Source organism: Haliaeetus albicilla, chromosome 27, assembly GCF_947461875.1.
Source record: "Haliaeetus albicilla chromosome 27, bHalAlb1.1, whole genome shotgun sequence".
Lineage (NCBI taxonomy): Eukaryota > Metazoa > Chordata > Aves > Accipitriformes > Accipitridae > Haliaeetus > Haliaeetus albicilla.
The window spans coordinates 20225894-20250046 of record NC_091509.1 but is presented as its reverse complement, the minus strand read 5'-3'; the positions used below and the strand labels follow the sequence as shown (position 1 = coordinate 20250046).

The 24153-nt window shown below is 41.2% G+C and overlaps 1 protein-coding gene across 2 annotated transcripts in view; it reads right to left on the bottom strand.

Annotated features, from left to right (window-relative positions):
• Positions 1-24153, bottom strand: part of FSTL4 (follistatin like 4) — a 240491-nt gene that overhangs the window by 16313 nt on the left and 200025 nt on the right. Inside the window, exons 8-11 of one of the 2 annotated variants that reach the window (XM_069772285.1) lie at positions 12970-13090; positions 5019-5180; positions 3852-3986; positions 2366-2392 (exon numbers count right to left, since the gene is read on the bottom strand). In XM_069772285.1, coding sequence (XP_069628386.1) covers positions 2366-2392; positions 3852-3986; positions 5019-5180; positions 12970-13090 — 445 coding nt within the window. The remainder of the gene's footprint in view (positions 1-2365; positions 2393-3851; positions 3987-5018; positions 5181-12969; positions 13091-24153) is intronic. The other variant, XM_069772286.1, reaches the window with a different exon arrangement.

The window sequence follows — 24153 nt, the reverse complement described above, 5'->3', positions numbered from 1 at the left end:
TTTTTCTGTACAAAATCAAAAACCAGTTTGTACACTGAGTAAATATTGCACGTGCTTCCAGTTCCACGTTTAACTGGCTGGTCATGCTATGTGCACTCATTTCTTGAGGTTTTACTTGTGCATGGTCTGCGAAAGGTTTTGAGAACAGACCGATAGACTGACTTTTAAAATGACCAAATACTTGTGTTAAAACTTTGACTTGAAGCAAAAGCTTGTTCTACACAATATTCTGTCTAGGCATTTTCCCAATAGCTTTAGTTACTACAGACCTTGTGGGCGTGAGGACGTGATCATTTTAAAGGAGCTCAAGTCTAGCAATCCATTTGTTAATATTGCTACTTACACTGAAGTTTTCATTTGAATGGAATTGTAAGAATACATTAAAATGCAAAAATAAAAATACCATTCCTCTCTTCCAGCTGTCTCTGTGCCAAGATTTCACATGCTAAAGTATGTTCGATGGATTCTTTGTCTAGAAGGAACGTGCCGATCAAATACTATAGAACCGCACAGGCAAGGGAATAAACCTGCTCACCTGCTCTAAAGATACTGAATTGTTTAGGAACATCAATAGTAAATCTGCTTCTACCGCCCATGTTTTCCCTGTACATTGCTCATACTTTTATTTAAAATGTGCAAGGTCGATAAGCAGTAAGTCCATATTGTTTAGCAGAATTATAAGACGACTTTCTGCAACCAACTTCTTGGTTACTCTTTAAATATTACTATACTTCTACATCTGCTAGGGTTATCCAACTACTTTCTTTAAAAAGGAGCATAAGGGATGCAGTACATAAACAGCCACGTAGCATCACGCAGATGATGCTGGACTGATTAGATGCACTAGAGATTTCACTTCCAAGCAGAAGGGAAATAGCAATTCTTAGTGCCCATAGTGCCATTTGCAGGAACATCAGCAGTAAAGAGACACTTCGTTGCTGTGCACAAGGCACTTGCAGGTAGCGTATTTGGGAATAAGTGCTGGAGAGCTGTCTTAGGCGGCTGTGCCTTGTCTCACGACCTCCAGCCAGCTGCATTTGCTGTCTGTACGTGTCTGCAGCCGACAGCGGGACAACAGGTACGCATCGGGTATTTCCATACCTGGCTGAGGTAGCACTACGGGCTGGCACTTTCCTTCTGCCCCTAAAATCCTTTGGGCCAAGCCACAGCAATCCAGAGAGCTCCAAGCCAAGGGCATGAAGCACAACTGTCCCTTTGGGTACCTGGAGGCACTACGTATGGAAGGGTCTCTGCACCCTCCAAAGGCAGAGTGAGCGTGCAGCCCTCCCTGGAGGAACAACGGGAGGGAGGGAGGGAGGGGGATTTGCCGTGGGATGTGGTCAAGAGCAGTTTGGAAGTGCACAGAGACCTTCCCCACGAGGCTGGAAGGACACCAAGGTCCCAGCTTCCTCATACGCAACTGGCAGATGTAAGAACTGCCTTACGCCTGGACTTCAAGTCCAAGAACCTTCCTCCAGCGAGGGGATGCCCTGCTCGCAGCCCCCAGGAGCCCAAAGCCGGGAGAGGGTCCCATCCGTGCCCCTACAGAGGCAGACGGGCGAGCTGCTTGAGAGCTCCTTGGGCCTTTGCACAATGCGTCTTACCGCGTGTTTTGGAAATTATGACAGCACTAGGGTGCACAAAATCAAATAAATTTTCATTTCAAGTGCCTCCATAATATCTTTGAGTCTATTAGCTGTTTAGGATGGGTTTTTTTCCTAATTTGGCTTCCAAGATACACAGATGTTGACCTTGTACAGGGCACACTATAAATTTGATCAAACTAGAGATCTTAACTGCCAATTAAAACAAGGAGAAATGGGGCAACCTTTACCCTGCATCGATTTAAAGGATAGACGGAAGCAAAACCTGTTGTGGTTTTTTTTTTGCCTAACAGTCAAAACCACAATTTTTGTTGCTCACCTAGTAAACATCGATACCCGCCACCGAGGAGGAAGAACTTGAATTGCTTGCTTAAAAATGCAGTGTATTGAATTTATGTCTTACTTGTTCAATTATGGTAATTTGGGAGCACTTCTGACACTTGTGCAATTGTTAATGCAGCTTGAGAATCTCAGGCTACTCACATCGGTGACAGTTTATATAAAATTCACATTTTTATATATTTTATGATCATCTATTATTTCATAGTGGAAAAATGTAAGAAGTTATAGGTAAAATTTATATTACAAGAGTGACATCTCTCATTTGAATAGTTTAGCTTTTAAATGTCTGATCTGTATTTAATCTGGTAACTGTGAAAGTTGATAGAGTTAGTGGCAAGTCAGTGGAGAATGGCCCATCATGGAATTATTAAAGCAGACAAGCACATTATCACTACAACAAAAGAACTTTACTGCAGTACCTTCCTCTCGCCACAGTATGTTTGCAACTGCAGCATCAGAAAATTGGGAAAGCCAGAAAATAATCAGGAAAAGAAAAAAAACAACAAAACAATGTCAAAATTTTCATTGTAGCAAGTAACTGAATTAATACTCTTGTTTACATGAACTGTTTAATTTGTGAAAACTTTGTAACATTCATTCAAATAAAATATCAGGAAAGATAGATAGTTCTAAATACATTTGCTCCTTCTAGAAACAATTCTGAAACTTTGACAGGGGAAAAATCCTCCCTGAAATGAAGCCAACTTTAGCCTGTGCAAAGATCAAAGTCTTACTAAAGAGAAGATGTTACCTTCAAATGTAATTGGAGGCATGGTACAGGCTGTGATTTTCTGTACATGTTCAATAAGGAAACATGACATCTTTCAGAAGCCTGAGTCTGGCAGTTACAGCAGCTACACACTTTGCTGCATTTCTTCTTGGAATTTCTTGCAACTACATTCTCTTTCAGGACTCAAATACTCTTTGAAAGTAAATCTGCATTTGAATTTCTGTTTAAGATACATCCAATTATTTCTCAAGATACTGTAATTTCCCTTGCTCAAGTATTCAAGGGAAAACGACCGATATTAACAAGAGTACATAAATCTATCTAACGAGGAATAGAATATATTTTCCAAAGAATCACCATGAGAGCACATATTTATGGCTAACTTCGTTTTCAATTCTTGCTCTATATTAAGAGCCAGAAAAGTAGCAAAAATCCCATTTGCACCCAGCCTTTTAGTATCACCATAAACCCAGGCAATCTCCCAAGTAGTTAAGATAGCAGAATTAGGAAGGATCAGGCCTCTGGGAGCTTTTCCACTGGGGCAACTAATCACCTCCTTCATTAATTGTGTTTCGGGGACAGTGCGGTCAAGATAACACTGCTGCACTCCTATGGGAGACATGCAGCTAAGAGTGGCTGGGAGAATATTTGTCTTTGAAGTGGAAGATATTTTCACGCCAAGGGAAACCTATTTTGCTAGCTAGCGATGTAAATACAGGTAAAATAAATAATTCAATCAGAACATTTTTCAAGCATCTAAATATTTGAGAACTTTGACTCATAACTGGCTTTAAAAGAAGAAATCTTGTACAGAAATCAATGAAATTTATTTTCTGAAACTGCATATAATTTGATAAAATATGAGGTTTCGGATTCTCTGATATCTAAAACTATTGCAAATTTGTTACTTTAATAAAGATGTTACCCGTACCACACCCAGTACACTCGGCACATGAAAGGCACCATCGTCCTGGATGAGGAGATTTTACCTTCCCCACGTGATTCCTTCCCCAAACAGGATAAAATCCTCTGATCAAAGCACAGACAAAATTGTCATTGCCTTACGAGTAAGAGTCCAACATTCCGCATGCAATGGACTGAACTATTAAACTGCATGTATACCATTACATTTAAATACTCTTTAAAGAAATAAATACATGGAAAGTTAAGCTTACGGGTCTTTCTTGCCGAATCTTCTATGAAAAGTGAAGATATGTCCTCATCCACTCCCACCTCATTTTTAGCAATGCAGGTATAGGCACCAGTGTCTTCATATCGAACGCTACTGATATGAAGTTCACTTCCATTTGCTGTAAGAAAGACACCCATGAACAGTGTTCCTCACTGCTGCTAATTGTTTTTACTGCCCTTAAATGCCTTCCATTGTCACAGCCACCCGGTGACAGCTCAACAGCATGGGTTCACCGCGCAATGTTTCCCTGTACAGAACTAGAAGTATTTGGGGGACTCTCATGAGAGCTGATGTTTTGCTTCTTTCCATTAGCACATACACACTCTCCGTCAGAAATGAACAAAGACCAATCCCAAGTGCAAACAATAAATTACATTTCATTTATTTCTTCTTGTTAAAAAAAAAAAAAAGCTTTGGCTTTAGTGGATAAAAATTAACTTCAATTTTGCAAACCGTTTTTCATCAGATCACCAAAACTTTGGGTTTGGGAAGGGTGTCTCTACAGTTTCTCCTATCATTTAGCTTTCTGGAGTAGGACTGTTGCCTAAAAGCTTTGGAAGATTTTGAGATACCGCACCCACCCATGCAGGGATATCTGTGTTTCCAACACTGGTTAAGGGTTGCAACACACCACAGCCAGACTGTGGGGAGTATGGGTAGGTTTTTAATATTTTTACACAGCAAATTACAAATAAATATTTTTGCCTTCCATTGTGTCTGTTGGACCCTCGTTTGAACAAGGACTAACAGGAGTCAAGAGGCCGATTCCCTCTGGGGAGGTGGGTGTGAGACGGCAGGAGAACCACAGCCTGATTCTCAGCTGACTTGCAACCAACGTAGTGCTTATACCTCAACAAATAATTTAATGCATTTCTCTTCTGATTTGCACTGCTGTACACAAGAGGCGAGGCAGTGGAGAACCAGACACGCTGTCTTTTAACAGAACACCGTTACCACTTATATCAATCGATACTGTATTTCCCAAGAAATTCACAGGAGAAAAAGATAAAAAGAAAGAACAGCGGTTTTGTAACACGATTTCCAACAACGGTGGCTTAGCGAAAGTACAAGAACTTCTAGTTTAAAGTGCAAAATAATCCTCCTTAATCCCCGTCTACAATACTTTAATGAATCAAAATTCTGTTCTTACCTAGAAGCGTTAGTTGTTTGGATAGTTTTGGCATGATATCAATGCCGTTCTTTAGCCAGGTAATTCGAGGATTAGGGATGCCTTCGGCGTGACATTTGAGGCTTGCCGACACGCCGGGCTCTTGCGCCTGCGTTTCAGGGTAGACGCGGATCACTGGTGGCACTGCGGAAAACAAGGAATTGGCGACTTTAAACTCACCCGCCGGGTGCCACCCCTTGTCGGTGGCTCGAGAGCCTTCACAGGGCGCTGCACAAGAGCTCTGACCTGAGAACCGGGGAGATGAGCAACATTCTGGCTTTCAGTGCAAGCTACGGCTCAACTTTGGGGGCAGAAAATAGAAAATAATAATAGAAAAGAGTAAACTAGTAAACCAATGCCAGGGAACAACCTCAATATCTGTTTTTGTATTTAGACCGTTCTTGCTTGTTCTTGCTTTCTTTCATTAAGTGACTGACTGAACTTAAGTAAAGTTGGATTAAAACCTAAGGTGGGTAACTCATGTATTTAAAAATTAAAGTATAAAGTCCAAACCTTCACTGAACCTAGTAAGGAAGGAATTGGGGTTCTTGTCTATTAGAAGTAGCATATTATTCAACATTTTAAGTAAATATCCATCAGGAAATAGCCTGTACATTCACTACCTGTCATTCTGAACCAATAAAGTGTTTATAAATTACTTCTCTTTTTTCCTGAGGCTTTCAAAACGTGACTTACCTTGTTTCAGGAAGGCCCCTCTGAACTATTTAATATACTCAATTGGCAGGACTACTAATTATATTACAATTTCAGACAAGTTCATTGATTTTCAATCATGTTGCCTTCATTGCTCAAATCAACAAGGCTTATCATCACCCATTAACTATTTCTTAACAATTTACTCACATACTTCAAAGACAATTTGCAATATTGCAACAGCAGTGAAAAGTATCAGTGGGACCCTCCTTCCTTTCACCTCAAGGGACATAATAAAAGGAAAAGTGAGGATGTGCCATACCATAGCTGACGGTATTTGAAGGCTGGTCATGGACCGCTGTGTTTTATAATCAAGCGGCTAACTTTTCTACCTGAGCAGGAGATTTTGGAACTCATGATGTTGAAAGGTGTACAGTTTCGTAAAGCCACAGGCAGAGTCAGATGTGGATGTGATATGTGGGGGCCCAACTTCTTCCTCAAGGAAAATGAATAACCACGCTGGCAGTAGCGGAAGATTGAGGAAAATGTGTGGGTTTTTTTTAAAGAAAGCCTGAATGAGTTAATAACAAACTTCTACTGGAAATCATTGGCTTAAAGTACCTAACTCGCTGCTGTGTTCTTATATAGTCCATCATTAGGCTCCAGGACTGGCAAAATTAAATTGTCTTAACAGTTGCTTTAGAATAAAATGAAATCTGTGTTTGCAGCTTGCTATGTGTCTACATATCCATATGGGGATAATTTAAATAATTACATTCACTAGCATACACTTTCCATCTTTTTATTTCTATTTTTTAATGGGCCTTACCAGAGAGAGATGTATTTTACTTCTGTCTTACCTACCAGCTGCCAAGTATTAACCAGAGCTGAGTCATCAGCTTGGAAGGAAATCAGCCACGACAGAAAGCCCTCAAGTCTACTTGTTTTTTATAGCTTTAAAAGTGAGAGATTGTTCAAGTGTAATCTGAGAGGAAATGCCTAGGGGCAACTGAGGAGACACAAAAATGGGGACTTCTAGCAAAGGAAAGGCTTTAAAATCCTCCTCTGCACTGGACGTGTGGGCTTACTGCCTCATCTTCTATTTCCTTTACTTGAGAAGAAAAGAAAATGTGTTGTAAGATGCGGGGAAGCGAGTAAAACACCATCCAAGAGCTTTTTAATCAGGAGGTTACAAAAACGACAGCATTTGTTTTATTAAATTGAGTTTTCAAATTCTAAATAAAAGCATTTACTAGCTTTTTATCTTCTCTTCCTCCCATTACTGTCAGGGTTGCAGCTCCTCCTGACTTCAGGAGGTGCCAGACTAAGCGGAAGGCAAGCAAAGGAAACGATCCGCTGTTAGAAATGGCTGGCAGTTGTCAGAGCCATCCCTGCGTTTATTTAAGAGACAGTGCCCAAGCAATTCAGGGGAATAAGACTGAGAGTCAGGAGCTTCTCATTCCGTCTGTACCTTGGAAAATTAATTTAAATTTCTCTGAGTCAGTGTCTCCAGGCACGATAGGATAAAGACAGTAATTTTTGTCCACTTTGACAGAATTTTATGAAGGTCCTGCACTCAATGCTTGTCTCACCTACGATTTGCTTGCTGCTAGTAACATTTTTAGAATGAAGTGATTTAGGAACTGAGGTCCACTGAAAGCCTACGTGATTTATTCAGACTCATAGATGAGAGGTGGTTTGTCTCCTACAAATGCATAGGAAAAAACACTTCCAACACCCAAGGAAGTTAGATGCCCAAATCCTGGTGAAGTCAACTGACAGTTAGTACCTCATGTCCCCAGGTACTTTCCCAATTCTCCAGATGGCACAACCCGCCTCTTCCAGTCCACCAGCAATGCTGACCCCCTCTGCCTGGTGCTTCGCCTGCCCCAGCCTCTTGCAGACACATTTGTGTGCCCGTGCTTGCAGCCAGCTACACGAAAACCAGCTCCGGAGCAAAGCCTGCGAGGTGCTGTGCCCCGTGCAGAGCTCTGCTCCTGCCAGGATACGGCCGCCTGCCTGCGCCTGCCCGGCTCCGGGTGAGATGGAGATGCCCCAGCTGGGCTCAAGCCCTTCTCCAACATATCCCAAATGGCCAAAGGCACCAGAGCAAATTTTGCTCCAAGCCTAGTGGTTTTTTCTCACCCACCGGCTCTTAAAGGAGATAGAGGCCGTCCCAGACATCACCTATTTAATGCTCTCAAAACCAGCGTGGGTTGATATTTTCTTGTAATGGTTTGCTTTAGGCTTTCCTCTTCAGATGGGCACTCAGGTCAGCACTCCCAACGACTGCCACAACGATCACGCTCCCTAGAAACAGGGCACTCCTTTGCAAAGCAGAGCTTCCTTGCATTGCTCAGTTTTTTCGCCTCACACCATGTTAGTAATCCACACATTTCACCTGCAGAGCTGAAAACACAATAGATTTATACTGCAGAAGGTAGTTCAGGGGTCCTAGACACTGAATCAATGTTCTGCATGAAAATTAGCTTAACTTGAAATTATAGCAAGGTGTCTCTTCGAGAGTGATTAATAAGGAAACGGCTTGTTTTCACCTACAAAAATATGTGTTGCACCTCCATTCCTGCTCTCTTATCATTTTCCTGCTCCTTCCATTTTTAAACTTTTTATTTCTTCTCCCTTGTCTTATATAATTCATTGCACAAGTAAATTATTGCATGCAACTGCCTTGTGATAACAGCAAACTGCAGAATGCATTTTTATTGTCCTTGCTACAAATTAATACATTCCAAGTAAGCACATTTTACTTTAAACTTGCAAAGATTTCAGCTCCGGACTTTGGAATATATGGATTATCCTTTGCTATTTCCCTTGGTGAATATATATCATTGCTAACCATTACTGTGTCTGCAGCCAAGGGTAATATAAAAATGCTATTATCTTAAGCAAAGGAGGAAAAAAGAGACATTCAAACAAGTACGAGATTGGGTAGATTGCCTACTACTGCATACTGAGCAGTACCTTACTTGTGAGCAGACCAATTCATTACAATAAAACAGCTCAGGTGATAAAGCACACAATGAGCACAGATGGCGGCATCAAGCACCCCAAATTTGCATTGCTGCTATAGGATGTATATACCCCAAAGCTTAGTAAAAATTAACAGATTAATCATTTACTTGAGATGTTTTAATCTTTCCATTTATGATTTGAAAGGAGTTTGCAACACTGTATGTTTTCTTTTCAAAGAACACATTAACAAACCATCCGTGTTTAAAACATCTCTCTGTTACTGGAAAATTTGTCCTATTGGACCCTTATAATTGGGCTGAGGACCGAATGGCTTTTTAAAACTGTTTTCAAGGAATACAATATTCTGATTTATGCTGATGTTTTCCAGAGTGCAAGGACCAAGGAAAATGATGCCCTACACTCAGCAGTCTCTTGATTTGCAAACTATCAATTTTCATAGTTGATTACAATTTTATGAGATTCTTTATCCTCAGCAACTCTTTTTCCTCTTGAAAGTGATAAATTGCTTTCCCTCCCTACAGTTAGTGTATGCTGTACACATTTCCCAAGCAATATCCATACGTAGGAGAGAACATAATTTTCCTACTGTTCTTGGCGTGTCCTGATCAAAGATACCAGCACACAAGATGAATTTTTAATTCTTAAACTTTGTGCTGCCTTTCAGCACTTTCTTTTTTTCCAAAGACATTAAGGGCCAGCTGTATAAATACACTGACTTCAATTCTGCCACTGCTGTGAATCCTATGATGGATGAGCTCAACCCAAACCTACCCCATGAGACGTCACAAGTAGGCTGCATTTCACATATGTGCTTTATGCTTCTTGCTGGGAAGATGTGAGCCAGCGGTTTGGGGCATTCATCTGGTGGTCTTCACATTTTCTGCCTAAGAGGATTCTCATCTCTGCTTGTCAAAATGAGCATCTGGATCTGCCCGTGTTATTTGTGGCATCCTGAACGAGCGGATACAAAGGGAAGCACTGCACGGCATTCAGCAGCTGAGCAAAACAAACCTGCTTTTCCCCTTCAGAAAGGCTGCTTTGGAGAGGACCTTTAGGCAAGTCTAGATTGTGCAACGCCTGATGCCGAGTCAGACAACGTGGAGCTGCTTTTAGCATTGTACTGTAGCCTGGTTAAAGAGCCCAAGCGCAGCGCTGCACGCACGTGGCTGCGTTGTGTGGCACAGGTACAGCAACCAGCATCGGTAAGGACGCTGCTTGCCTGCCGTGGACAAGCGCGTGCCCGTCTTCCAGCAGGATTTGACCGCGATGAAGTGAATTTACTTTCCTTGGGCAAGAAAAGGAACAACAATGACAACATACTGGGATGAAAGCAAGGCTTTCTATGGGTAAACTTTTGATAAATTTGATTAGTTTGTAATACATTCAACTAGAGCTCTGAATCTCAGAAACTTAATTTTGTCAAAATCAGGCTCCAAGCTTTCTATTTAAGTTTATATTTCCTAATTTTCTGTATCAGCTAATCAATGAGCTGTTACAAGCTAGTGTTATGTTCTAAAAAGAGACAAAGGAGAAAGCAAGATAAAAAGAATATAATATGTTGGATAAAAGCCTATAAAGAAGGTGCATAGAACTAGGCTCAGATTCTTTTAAGGAGAAAAAGGCAATAGAAGGGAAGCATTTTGTAAGCTGGACTGATGGGCCTCAGCAGGAACAGTAAGCCAGGGCCCAGGTGGGACAAAAAGGATCAAAGGTCACTGGCAGAGTTACTGCAGCTTTAAAAACACTGAATTAACTGAAACGCAGTCTAAAAGTTGGGACCTGCCTGTACAGACACACTGAGCTTGGGAAGGGCTGGAGATAAATCTTTTCACTTCCAGTTGATTCTTCTTCCTCTACTCTTTCCCAACAGAGAAACTTGGAGTTCTCTCTATTAAAAAGGAAAAAAAAAAATCTGATTGTTTTTACAGAATAAAAAACCCCTGTGTTTTTGATGTTAAAAGTGTATCAGTCCCTCCCTGGAGGAGACAGACGAGCAGATACACCCAAGTTCTGGCTGACTTGGTTCTGTCACATTCTCTTACTCTTTTAGTCTAATACAGAAAAGCAACAAAAAACCTCCCATGTTGAAGATGGAGTTTTTAGTTTGATACAGACAGACAGAGACAATCCCCAGTGCTGAACAGTGCCCATCAACTATACTTAGATTCTCAGCATCTTCACTCAATTCAGCTTGGCTCCGTTTCTTCTCCCTACTCCTGTCAAGAGAAATTCCTCAATTTGTCCTTTAAGTTACTAAAAGCCGAGAAGGATTTCCTGAGAAGGGCTCTGCCTCGGGAACCCCACCACCCGTCTGAAGGTAGGCAACACTGTCCCGTCATCGGTGCTGTTGCCCCAACATCAGCTGCTGGAGGAAGCCATGACACAGGCAGAACAGGAGAGAATTTAGGGATGTGGGCAGTCAGCCAGCCACGTCAAAAACTGCAAAAACCCAGCTTTGCAAAACCTAATGGCTTGCATGGGAATATCAATGCTGTGAGACAAAGATTTCTAGACCCTGCAGTGTTTTCTAGCAAGTCTGGGTTGATACCAGAATGCATGGCATTTTTTGCCATGCATTTAGTGACTATATAGCAACATTAAAAAGCCAACATGGATAGTGGGGTTTTTTTGCATAACAGCGTTCTTCTATTAGTAAGAAAAACCACACGCAGCTGTGGTGTGAAACTTCCATTTGAAAAGAAAATGGGATCTTTCAACAACAAGTTAAATCTAAGTGGCAGGCATGAGTATGAAACGAATCAACCCCTCCCCACACTCCATCTAGCTTTCCTCTCATTCTGGTTTTAGTTTCAAAGCCTTTGGGCCTTATATTCTCGGTGATGATAAAGTCTACATTGTTGTCTGCCAACTAAACTCCATTCAAGCCTCATAATATATCACATAATATACACGGGATTAAGTTGTTAGCTCGCTTTTCTTTCAACTGCCATTCATCAAACAAATAGTACTTTGAGGAAGGAAACCTATTTTCCCAGCTGCAGCATGCACAATCTAGTTATCCACATTGCTGAGACTTTACTAGCTGAAAAGATGACAAATTATTATGTAGAAACATTAAGTCAGTTTTCATTCAAATCAACTGGATGCTTCGTGCTCTCCTCCAGGTACTCGCTGTGGGTGGGGAACACTTACACACGTCCAGAAGACCTGAGCTGCAGTCAAACCTAAACCCCACGTCCACCATGGCACTTCTTAAAGTGCATAAATATCCCTTTTTTACTGTTTCGCTTTGTGTCAGCCTCTCTCTATTAACCTGTGTATAGCTATCTGCTTTTACCAGCTGAAAGCCCTCCTTTGTAGAGGTCTGTGCACATCTAGAGAAAGACCTAAATAGTAATTTTCCTTATAATATATCCCCTGTAATAAAGTTACTGAATTTTCCTGTAAAATTAAATAGTTTCAAAGCAGAGTATGTCAAAATCTACCCATAGGGAGCAACGGGTTACCCCGTCTCCTATTCTGTACCGCTGGTCATATTAGCACATGTAACTGTGGGTTTAAAGTTGGACACTGATTTTGCTGCTGGGAGGTGGATACTCCATGGGCTAGTTCCTCGGTGAAATGCCAGCTTAAGCTAATGTAATTTTAAACTATATCCGACTGACTGAGTTTGAGGTCAGAAGAAAGATAGCAAATGCCTGAATACAAGTGCTGCCAGGAGCAAATGTGGTCCAGGGGACGGAGGTGAACGAGAATGCTGGAATATGCCCCGTGTGATTCTCTCACCTGTAAAATGGTTTGCCCTCATTTTGCAGCCCAGTGGGCCATACCTTTAGCCAATGTAAATAGCCCTTAGCGAACCAAGCCAACTACAAGCAGGTAATAATCTGATATATAGCTGGGAGTTAGAGAGCTAGTTTTAGAAACACTGTGCTGTATTTATTTAAATATCCTGGGCTACTTCATGCAACAGAAATGATTTTCTGAAAGAAGAAATTGTTGAAGCGATGCTTCTATTGACAAAAGTAGTAATTAGTCTAAAAGATGCTTTGAAACACTGCTCTTAACTATGGAAATGTTATTGACAGCTTGTTTTACAGTTAGGATACCTGCTGAAGCCCAGGTAATTATATACGTCCCCCCTTGGTACCTATCTTTTTGATTGCCTGCGTGATAGCAGGAGTGAGCAAACCCCGAACTGCATTCACTTTTGTACACAGACAATTTGGTGCGTGGCCTTTCACGTCTCTGTGCAAATGAGATTAACACGCAACTTTGCTTACGGGAACGTTTTCATGGATTGTCATATATGCCATTTACTAACCATTCACCTGAAGGATGTGGGTCTGATACAGCTCTTCGTAGCCGTAGGCATGACAGGTGTAATTGCCCATGTGAATAGTTGTTACCTTGGTGATGTAGAGGGAATCATCTTCTCCAAAATCCTGTATGTAACAAAAGACAGGAAAGGTGCCTTATTATTTAGTAAAAATATTTTAAACACCACATGAAGGGAGACTACCTGTTCAGTGGTTTTGATAGCACCACATCTTGGCAACACAGCTTGAATTTTGAACACTAAGTTTTAAAGTTCATAAATCAACACGCAGAGAGAAAATGAGCGGCAATTTAAGAGTAAGGCAAGGTAACTCATCTGAGAACATGAACTTTTATGCTGGTTGCTAACAAGGTGCTCTTTCCACATAAAAAAGATGGCAATCTTCAGCTGTTTAATTTACAGGGGAACTTAATATCTACCCGTTAACCTCAGATGCATAAAATGCTAACTTCTGGGTGGGTTAAGGTTTCCTTTATCTAAGCTGGTTCTCAGAAAATGCACTGTAACCTTGAGACTTGATGAGAAAGAACTGAAACTGTTTGTCACTTATCTCAGACAATATCCTAGGCAGGAGACGAGGAAGAAGACAAAAAGCATTTTCTCAAACTTGTTTTGATCTGTAACTGCTTGACAAGTATCTTTCTTTATCCCTTTCATCTTCCTAGATCTGCTCTTGCATTACTTCAATTTTTGATTATAGATGGGGAGAATATGAGTTAGCAGAGAGGTTTTGGCACTTGAATATGCTGTACAAGTGCCCTGCTTAGGAATTTATTTCAAATTATAGCTAACAGAACCACAGCACTGATGGGTATACGAAGCAGCTTCTCTTGTTACTCCATTAATGTTCAGACTTCTGCAGCTCCAGAATGTTTGTACTTCTAGGCAAACCCAGAAGGATACATTTAAAAAACAGTTCATGAGCTTAAAGAACAATTTTTCTTTAATTAGCTCCACGCGTGAAACATGCGAAACTAAACTCTTTGCAGAATTCCACTGCAAAAGTACGGTAAATTCAACTTAGAATCGGGGTGGCACAAACGCAGTACAACAGGGTGAGTGCTGAAGAGTGGTTTTGCTCGTGAAAACCCTAGGACTTTTTTTTCCAAATTTCCACTGTGTGGGTGGAAAGCCCAGCCTGCAGCCAAGGGGTGTACGGGGAAAGCCCCTACACCAAGTCCTGCCCGCTCCCACCCTTGCCCAGCACGGCCACCCCGAGTGAAATGGAAGCGCAGCACCGTGGTGCGCTGAGGAGGGGGAAAACCTCCCAGCCGGGGTCTTCCAGCACGACTCGATCGGACCTACTGGGGTGGCAGGCGTAAAATAGGAATGCAACTTTGCTCTGCTGGTTGGGAGTCAAGAACTCGGGTCCCAGTTTCTTGGTGAGGGAGAAAGGGAATCGATGCACGGAGGTGCTGACGCCGCTCCTTTCCCCGCTGCGCCCACGACAGGTCCAACGCTACACGGAAACATCCTCATCCGAGCTGTTACTGCCAAACCCCCTGCCAGGTGCTCAGAAATTATGAGCAAGAGTTGTTTGATCATTGGATGGGCTGCTTTCTAAACCAAAACCATTTGGGGCTCCTTATATCTCACTTTTCCTGCCTCTTCAGGGTGCATCTGCTTTACAGTTTCAAGCTTTCCTCTCCAGCCATGACACTTCGAACATTTTTTGAAGGAAGCTGCGATGCTGAGGCAGACTTGCAATGCCAGCTGGCACCCTTAAAGAAAAGCACAAAGTAGCCCATCTCTTGCAGTACGGGATTGATCTGGCACTACTTCTGCTGGCTCTTGAATCTTCTCCAGTAACTTCTGTCTGGCATCAGAGAAACGTCTTCATGCCTCTCCTCTCAGTGGCAGGCCAGCACTGGCAGGGAGGAAGGGAAGTTTGGGACCTTGCCTGGTTTTCAGACATGTTACAAGGCAGATTGAGAGCGAGCACTGAGAAATACAGAGTTTACAGGCAGGACAACAACCCTTCCCAAAGCACAGACCTTGACCTGAGAGAGCACAGATATAACCACCCTGGCTCTGCTATATGCTGCCTTAAGGCAAATGTACGAACATATAAAGAATAACAGTAAATCCACAGATGATCCTGAAATTCATTATCTAGAATCAAAAGCATCTCAGCTATTACTGCCACCTTGGGCGTCAGGCAGATTTGGCATCTACACTAGGAGATAAGCTGGTTAAGCCACCCAATACATTATTACAAATATCTACTCAAAAATTCCCATTTCAAGCATTTGCCTGTTTTCTGGTCAGCTAGATCTTTCCTGCCAGAAAGCAAAGACACACGAGTAACTGCAAACAGAAAAGATATCAACCCTGTTCAAATGATATTTGCATGACATGCTTGCAGTGGAGGGGACTTAACAACAGTTTTTAAAGTTAATCCCAAAGCAACTCAAATTGAGTTTTGATCAATAAAAGCAGGATGGCTACTTTTATGGAATGATTTATAAGGAGTTGTAGAAAAACAGGACAATAAAATCTTCTCTGTTTTAAGTATGTTGCTTCCTTTAAGAAATCTCAGAAAAATATTATAAATGCTCGGTTTGTGCTCTGTAATTGTCTTTTTACGGATGATCTGTTTTTTCCAATGCATACAAATGTATTAATATAAGTAAAGACCCTTGCAAAAACAAACTGATGCAAGATTATAGTATTATTCTCTTCCTCTCCAAATGCATTTTTCTTGTAAAGAGAAGCTTATATTGGTAAAAGCATGGTTTATGACTTTAAAAACTATTTTCTGACTTCGAGCACTTAAAGAAGGTTATCAAAGATGATTTAGGTTAACACCGTATCATTTATGTCAGGCATAGAAGGAAATTATCTGTCCTGTATTAGAACTTGCACACACACAGTAAATTCACATAAGACTACAATGTTATTAGGAATGACCAGTATTAGACGTGGGAAGGAAAAAGTGATTACGAAATTTAGGTTCAACACTGAACCTTTTGCTGCTACAAAAAGAATACTGAATTCTCTAACAAATTAATTACTCTTTCTGTGTGTTTACTGCAGCTCACGGTTTCTCCTTGTGTCTCCCTGTGGATATAATTAGTATATTAGGATTGCACAGTTACATTTTACATATATGCATGCATTCTTACACACAAGCACTTTCTGTGTGTATTTTATAAGGGTATATTTGAAAGTGCCATAAAATTCCAAGCCCTAGAGCGTTAGGAAACAATAAGTCTTCGATTCCTTAATAGCCTCTAACAACGTCTTGCACTCATCCCAGCCAGGAGTCCTGCAGCGCAGCGGGAAGCCGTCCCAGGCTGGCAGTGGGCAGCCCTGGTATATTTGGGCTATTTCCCACAGCCCTCCATGCTGCACTGCCTTTGGCAGCTCCCACGAGCTGCTCGGGTGCTTCTCTTGCCGCTGCCACTGTAGTAACCGGGGTGTAAATTAACACTGACTTAAATTAACACTAACACGTGCTTAGCTGCTGTTTTGGTTTGCTGGGAAGCGGTCCTCGACAGGGTGTAACACCGTAGCGCTGCACACAATTTTATCAAGCTGAGAAGGAACTGCAGGTCCATAAGGACTTCTTGCCTCTCAAAAACGTGCATCAGGAAAGCGGGAGCAATTTGAACAAAAGTTCTCAGAAACTGTTTAGCACAAAACATTTTTAGAGACTCAGGTTCTGAGCTCCATCCCTCCACCCAAACACACACACGTAAGCTTGCTGGGAGAACTGGCAGGGCAGAGGACGGGGTGGGCAGAGGGAACGGGAAGAATTCACACTGGGAAAAGGCAGAGGAAACATTTTAGGTGCTTTTGACTTTTTTTCAAATGGATCTTGCTTGCAAAGCCAGGTTTCCAAATCACCACGAGCTTGAAAGCAGTCAGAGGGAACCATAAACATCTATAAAAGCAATGTAATGTAATGCTTCTCTCCCTAAAACTATCCCACCTTTAAAAGCAGAGTATCTCAGGGCAGTCCAGGAGTCTCAGCAAGTGCTGCACCCCCCCGGGAGCTGGGACTGCTCCGCTCCTACCCCAGTAACGCCCAATGGTGAACTGAAAAGACATTTTTCTGTATCATCCCATGAAAAAGGACTGGCAGCCAGGAGGAAGGAAAAAAAGTAACTTCTGAGACATGGCTTTCCTCATTTACCACTGAAGGTGAATTTTCTCGTGAAGAGGAAGAAACAGAAGCGATGAAAATAAGAGGCAGAAACCATTCTAACTCCACAAACTGATGAGCCTTGCATCAAAGTGGCCAGATAAGGAAAGGGTGTTCATCACCTCTATTTTATGAAGTTCATTATAAAATAACATTACACGTTCTGGTAAAAAAAAATAATTCAGCAAGCTATGCTTATAATTTCTCATAATTGATAAGGGTGACTAGTGGCAGATGATAAATTGACTTTTCCAGCAGTTTGTCTCATGTTTTCTCTCCCTTTTTTGAATAAGAAGTTCTCTGCCCTTCATGAGCTTCTTTTATGTCTTGCAGTTACCCTTCAAATAAAGGACTGATTAAGTGACCTCAGAATCTGTTTTAACTTTTCAAGATTAAAAAAATATGCCACCCTGCATTTTAAATTGATAACAGCTCAGTAATCTAAAAAATAAAAAAAGTTGCTACTGCACAGAGTCAATTTCAAAAAATAACAAAGCAGATCCTAGAAAATGGATATGTACTTTTTTTTGTATTGTGTTTCCTTTCCATCACTACTGATTACCCAAGACATCGGTCTCTCCAAACAGAAGATTTTTCATATTTATTTATCCCATTCCTCCCTTCTAATGCATTCCTTGGTCATGCAATCTGTCGCGGCTTGGAGACACCGCGCTTAGAAATGTGTAAAACATTGCATATTGCTTGTAAATCTCGTTCACATACTGTCTCAAGTGAAATCCAATATGTGACTGTGATGCCACAAATCTCCTGCTCTGACACCCGGGAACGCAGCCGGCGGAGAAGGAGCCCCCGTTAACCTGGGACTGCCGAGCGGGCAGCCGGGGCGATGCCGGAGGGTGCGGGGCACTGACCCCCCACCCGCCTTTTTTACCCATGTCAGATGCTTTTTCATGAAGCTTTCTAACAGGTCTTGGGGTTGTTCCAACGCAGAACAGAAACATATTTAAAATCCTTTAAATTTTTGGCAAGGGTTCTTGATTTCCAGGAAGTTTGAAGAGGAATTAGCATAGAGTAGATTCAGGCTTATTATTTTTTAGGAGAACTTCCAGTTACTTGAGAAAAAAACCACTGGCCTTATAGCTATAAATAGGAAGAAGGAACAGGGAAAACGAGTCCCAGTGACAGAAACCCCAGATGATCTCCCCGTCTCTCCAGCTATCGGCAACCGCTGGCGCACGTCACGCCGCAGTGCGGCACTATGGGGTACATGCTCCCCGATTTTAAACCTACACGGCGATTTTAAACCACCCCAGTTAGATATTGAATGCTCCTACTATACGTTGGGGGTGAGTCCCAAAGATGGTCGATACCCCCTCACCATGCTGATTTAAAAGTGTTCATAGCAGAAATAACGACAGAGGGAATAAAGCTCCCCGAGTGGTTTCTTCTCTTAGGAGAGTCCTACCGGTTGCTGGGATTTCTTTCTAAATAATAATAATAATTCGCTTCACTTTTAAACCCTTCCCTTTCAGCCCTTTCCACCAAGTCCAGTGAAGCTGGGAGCCTTCCCCATGTGGTTTCGCTGCCTACTGACAAAACCAGTCCCGGCACTGGTGCTAGCTGGCATCACCGGTTTTCCACTAGACAAAGAAAAACACCATCACAATTTCATAGTAACCAGCACAGCAACAGAAATATATTAACTAGTTCACGTTAAAAAAGCTTGCCTGATCCTCAGAGTCCTAGAAATCTCTCTCTGATAATATTTACAGGATTTTAAAACAAAATGTACCCAAGCATTTAATGAGATTATTATTATGCAAAATCTACAACAATGGCTATCACTTTGAAAATGATTTCTCCTCACTAATCAAATGTCTCTGATCTTTTTTACAATAGATTCATGAGTGATTCATATAAAAATAATAAAAACTAAATTAGTCATGGGCTCTTAAATCACTTTCTTTGGTGCTTTTAATAATTCATTTCCAGAGACAAGCTGAGAACTTATGCTTCATTAATATTATTTGTTCTTGGTTTTACACATGCTATCACTTTAGTAATTTACATGGAGAAAAATTCAGCCTTAAGCAAATGCCAGAAAACTATTGCAAACACAGCCTGATGGGGTATTAATTTATCTTTTCTTGTTTTTCTGCTCAAAGAATTGAGCACAATGTGAGACTTTGCTGGTGAGCCAAAAAAGTTTTTGCCTTGCACATATGGAAATGAACTTTTTAGATAGTTGTACAATTAGAATATAAGAAAAAATGGATTGCTTTTATATCCTGAGAAACTCAGAGACAACCCAATGAGGAAAATCAATGGTAGGTCTTCCTGCTGGAGCTGTTGGAAGGGAGGAATTAGCATAGTAGGGATTTAGTGAAATGTTTCTATTAATTGGATCTACTGGACATTTCAGAGAAATGCAAAGACCATGACTGAACAGGTAAGTACCAATCTGGGTAGGAAATTATATTCATAAACTCCAACTTTCTCCCTACAGTACAGAGGTAGATAATGGGGATTCATGGATTTTGGTCTGTAATTAAATCACCAGTTGCAACAGTCAGAGCAGGTATGGGAGAGCACAACTGATTTCAGAGTCCTAATTCATCTCATTCTCAATTTTTTTCTAATGCATTTTTTTAAGCGTGCCAGTCTAGTTACCTTAATACTTCACAGCAGATGGGCTCACTCCTTTCTTCTTGCTCATTTTTAGAAGATTCACGCTGCATTCACAGTCATAGTTTTCTGCTATAAAACCCAGACTGAGTACATGCAATTCATCTATAGGAGAGTTCCATCTAACATCTCAGGTTTCTCAACAATTTCACGAGGTATGTGCCCTATATGCCTCTAAAAATGCAAGCAAAACAAAAACACCCCAGAGTATCATCTTCCTCCACAAAATCAGGCTGTTTAGGAAGGTGAAGCCTTATACTCCACTGGCTATTTAGGACCAGGTGAACAACTCTATTGTCTCCATGAAGGTATTTCCGCATTTGCAATAATCACCTACAAACTTTGGTCTGTGACCCAAAAATGAGCTATTCCAGTGAAGGCACAAGTTGGATACAAGATCTTCATTACAGCAAAGTGAGAGACTATATATTCTGAAAATACTGCAAGTATTAATTTTCCACTTAACCTCTATTTTAGAGCCTGCAAAGACCTAAGATACTATAAGCACTGTGCAATTTCTTAAACTTTGATTTGAAAGAAAAAAACTTGGCTTTAAACATGCAACTTCCTGTAATTTACTCCCATCGCAGTATTACTGCAGCATCTAGGATGACACAGGGTTTGATAATTTTAACAGCCCGATTTCTATTAGCAAGGTATTAAGTGGGGTTATTCACACATGACCTTTTTATTATTTAACAGTGAAACTACATTAAAACCATCAACAGGCATATATCGCCTTCATACAGCCTGTTCTAATGAGAAATCTAATCCAAGTGACTTGCACTTTAAAGGTTCGCCATTTGCTTTGGGTTTCAAATATTATATACGGAAAATGGACATTTACATGAATAGACATGAAATGTGTATCAAGGCAGGTAAGCACAGATCTTGTAAGAGTCATTGTCGTGGTCGAGACGGACAAACGACAATATATACGTGGAGGTGAATCTTCCCGGGTGCGCAGGTAGATGTGGAGTATGAGCAATCAACGATTTAGAAAGGGGTCTGTGCCCCCCCAGGTTCACTTCTGCCACTTCCTAACGCTCTTTGCACCCGGGACCTGGCAGAGGTTGGGTGGGCAGAGATGGAGGCAGGCTTGGATTCAGCCAGAGTAAGGCACACAGATTTGTATGGGGAAGAGGCGAACGTGTTTGGAGAAGAGAATCACTCCTTGTCCTCAAAGCAGGGACTTACACCTCTGAGCTCAGCCGATGTATCTCCAGTGCCTCCGGGGTCTTGGGTGATGACAGGAACCCCAGCAGCAAAACCCAGACTTTCTTCACATGGCCTTACCAAAGGCAAGAATGGCCGAAGGTGAGAGCAGAGGTTTCCTTCCCCTGATGGGAGGCAATGGCAGAGGAGACGCATGGGAACTGGGCCAGCCTTAGCAGGACATGCTGCCGCACTCCCAGGAGCTGCTGCTCCACCGTTTCCCAAACCGGGAACTTCGTCCTGGTGCTGAACAGCTTCGACCTGGACTTGTCTCATCCCAGCTTCAACCCATCAGTCTTTCAGCCTGTGCGACATCCTGACACTGTAATACAATGCCTGAGGTGGGACAGGAACGTTCAAGACTGCTTCGAGAATTTGGCACGTGGACATCTTACTGGACATTTCTCGGTGTACTTTGTGCAAGATAAGCTGATCGATACATGCAATTGACAATAGTAAACAAATGATATGCTGCATCCTGTTAACTCCTGGGAGCATGCTTTTTAGGGGCAATTATTGTTTTTTCATCAAACGAGGAGAAAGACAAGTCATAAAGTAGCTGCAAAGCACTCTCTCTCCCCTGCCTTTAATTCCCAGGTGTGCCTTCCACCATGCGGGACTTGACTCTGGAGTCTTGCGCTTGTCCCTGGACGGGATTTTTTGGGAGAGCAAGGACATGCCATCCTACCTGGCATCAGCAGGAACAAAGAAACCTGTATTTCAATGATCTGTTATGAAAAGCTTATTTTTTGAACTAATGATCTAACGCAGATTTGAGTTGAAGTGTACAGATTAATATGAAATGAATAATGAAAGACACTCATGAATTTATGTTATAGCTACCTGCATTACACTTGGCAATTCATCAAATTCTCATCTACCTGTATTCGGTAACATTTGTTTTCTTATGGTAATCTGTGTTGTTCTTGTATGCTTCCACCATGCTTTTGAAGGAATAACTTTTGCTTATAAATTTTGTTTATTAATTTACATATGTTTCTCTGGAGATAATATCAAATCATGTGAAACAATATCCTATAAATACTGTATAAATACATTTGACTCCATGAGGAGTTTATTATATTTTCAAACTGAGGAATGCTTTCATAATCATGTATTTGGGAAAACATACTGCTTGTTCCTAGGGGGCAAAAATATATTATTTTGAAAGATGACACATTTTAACCACTTCACTATTTGTAGTCAGAAATCAATTTATAGCTATCGCAATCTTATCAGTTTCAGCAACATTATAGTTATTTTCTGCACGAGAAAAGTTGATGTGACTTTTTATAAAGTACAGCTGCAAAGGGACTTCTAATGGATAAATAATATGGATGGGTAATTTATGGACAAATAATATTTTTATGCTAAAAGCAATCTTAAATGTTTGCATGAAAAATTGTTTAATTACATGTACCATTAAGATGGTTCTTTTGCAATAGCTATGTGACAACTCATTAACAGAGTTCTTCACAGACAGGACAAGACAAATTATTACTATGTTGCTTATGAAAGCTTCTGATTAAGACAGCAATGAAAAATTATTAATATTTTGTTGCCAATCAACTTATCACATAAAAATGATTTAAGTAATGCGCTTGAACAACCAGGCTTTACAGTAATTTTCAACCTTTCAGTTCTGCGCAAATTTAGGATTACCTAGGTTTTTGTTGACCATCTTTGTCACTTCTAGTATCAATCTGGAACACAGTCAACCTTCTCCTGTCACATTTGTCACGAATCTGGAGAGAATAAAGCCACGAAGGACTTCTCAGCGGTGCCTCTCCTGTGCTGCTCTCACACCTAGTTGGAAGGATTCTGTTTTTTTCCAGAGTTGGGCTTCTTTTTTCATCTGATTTCTTGAATTAGCATTTAAAAGAGAAAGAGTTTAATTGAAATATAATACGAGGATTTTTCCGAGTGTGCGAATATCCTGTAGGTTTGTATGTGATTACCATTGTGCCAGGAGCAGGGAGGATTTTCTTGAAGTTAAAAAGGTACAATTAATCTCCTGTTGCACTTCCAATTAGCCAAATTGCTAACCTTATTGTGAAAAGCAGAAATGCAATCGAGTTTCTGCTTGAGGCATACTAAAAGAAAACTGAAGTAATTTAATTAACTGACTTCAAGTATATTAAGAAGCACACTGCCTTTACTTTCCTGCTGTCAATGCCTTTAAATAGACTATTGTTTAATGTGAGTTTCTGTACCCACGAAAGGCTGAAGCTTTGAACCGTCTGCTGCCACCCACCCCACCCCACGCTGTTGAGCATGCACGGCTCCACGTATTTTCACGCCGCAAGCCTCAAAGCGAATGTTGATGCCGCTCCATGCTACACGCAAGTATCAACCCCAAACCCAAGTGTGTCCATGCTGCCGATGAACGTGGCTCCTGCCCCCTGAGTACAGGACTTTTTAAACTTGTGATTAATCTAAAGAAAAAGACTGGATTTACCAGCTGAAGGACCATCTCTTCATCCCTGCTACGAACAAGCGCTTCAGACATGCAGGTGCCCGTCCTCAGTAGCCAGAGAGGGGACACACCTGAGCCCAAGAGTCCCACAGATTGCCCATAGTGGAAGAGGGAAAATAAAAGACGGTAAACCCCAAATTGTGTCACCTCAAGCAACCAGACCAGAATACAGATAGCAGTGATATATACGGAACATAAAAAGCTTTACTGTTTAATTAAGGACGAAAAAGGTGTGGAGGTTGTTTATTAGATTAAAAAAAGAGTTGATGCGCACTAGTAGCAGGTGTTATATGACAAGGTGATAGAGGTCATAAACTGACAGGTCAAACATGAAAATTGAGGCATAAATCCTGTTTTTCCTCCATGTAAGAATCTCAGAGTGCTCGTTTGATATAGTTTCTCAGTGATGTACTAGTTCAAACAGATCAAAAAGTGATTATTTTTTTCTGCTGTATTGCATGGTACTGTGCTAGGGGGTGCTGGATCATTCAGGAACCACTCAGTTTATGTGCAAGGACGTAACTCTTAACATTTAATAATCAATGAGAAAGAGAACTACTTTACTATAAGTAAACCAGAAATCCATCTGGGCCAGTGCTAAATTAGGGAGGAACTGGCATGAAAATGTACTCCTCAAAATTCTGTTTTTAAAACAGTAGGAGTTGTAAATGAAGCCTCAGAGCCA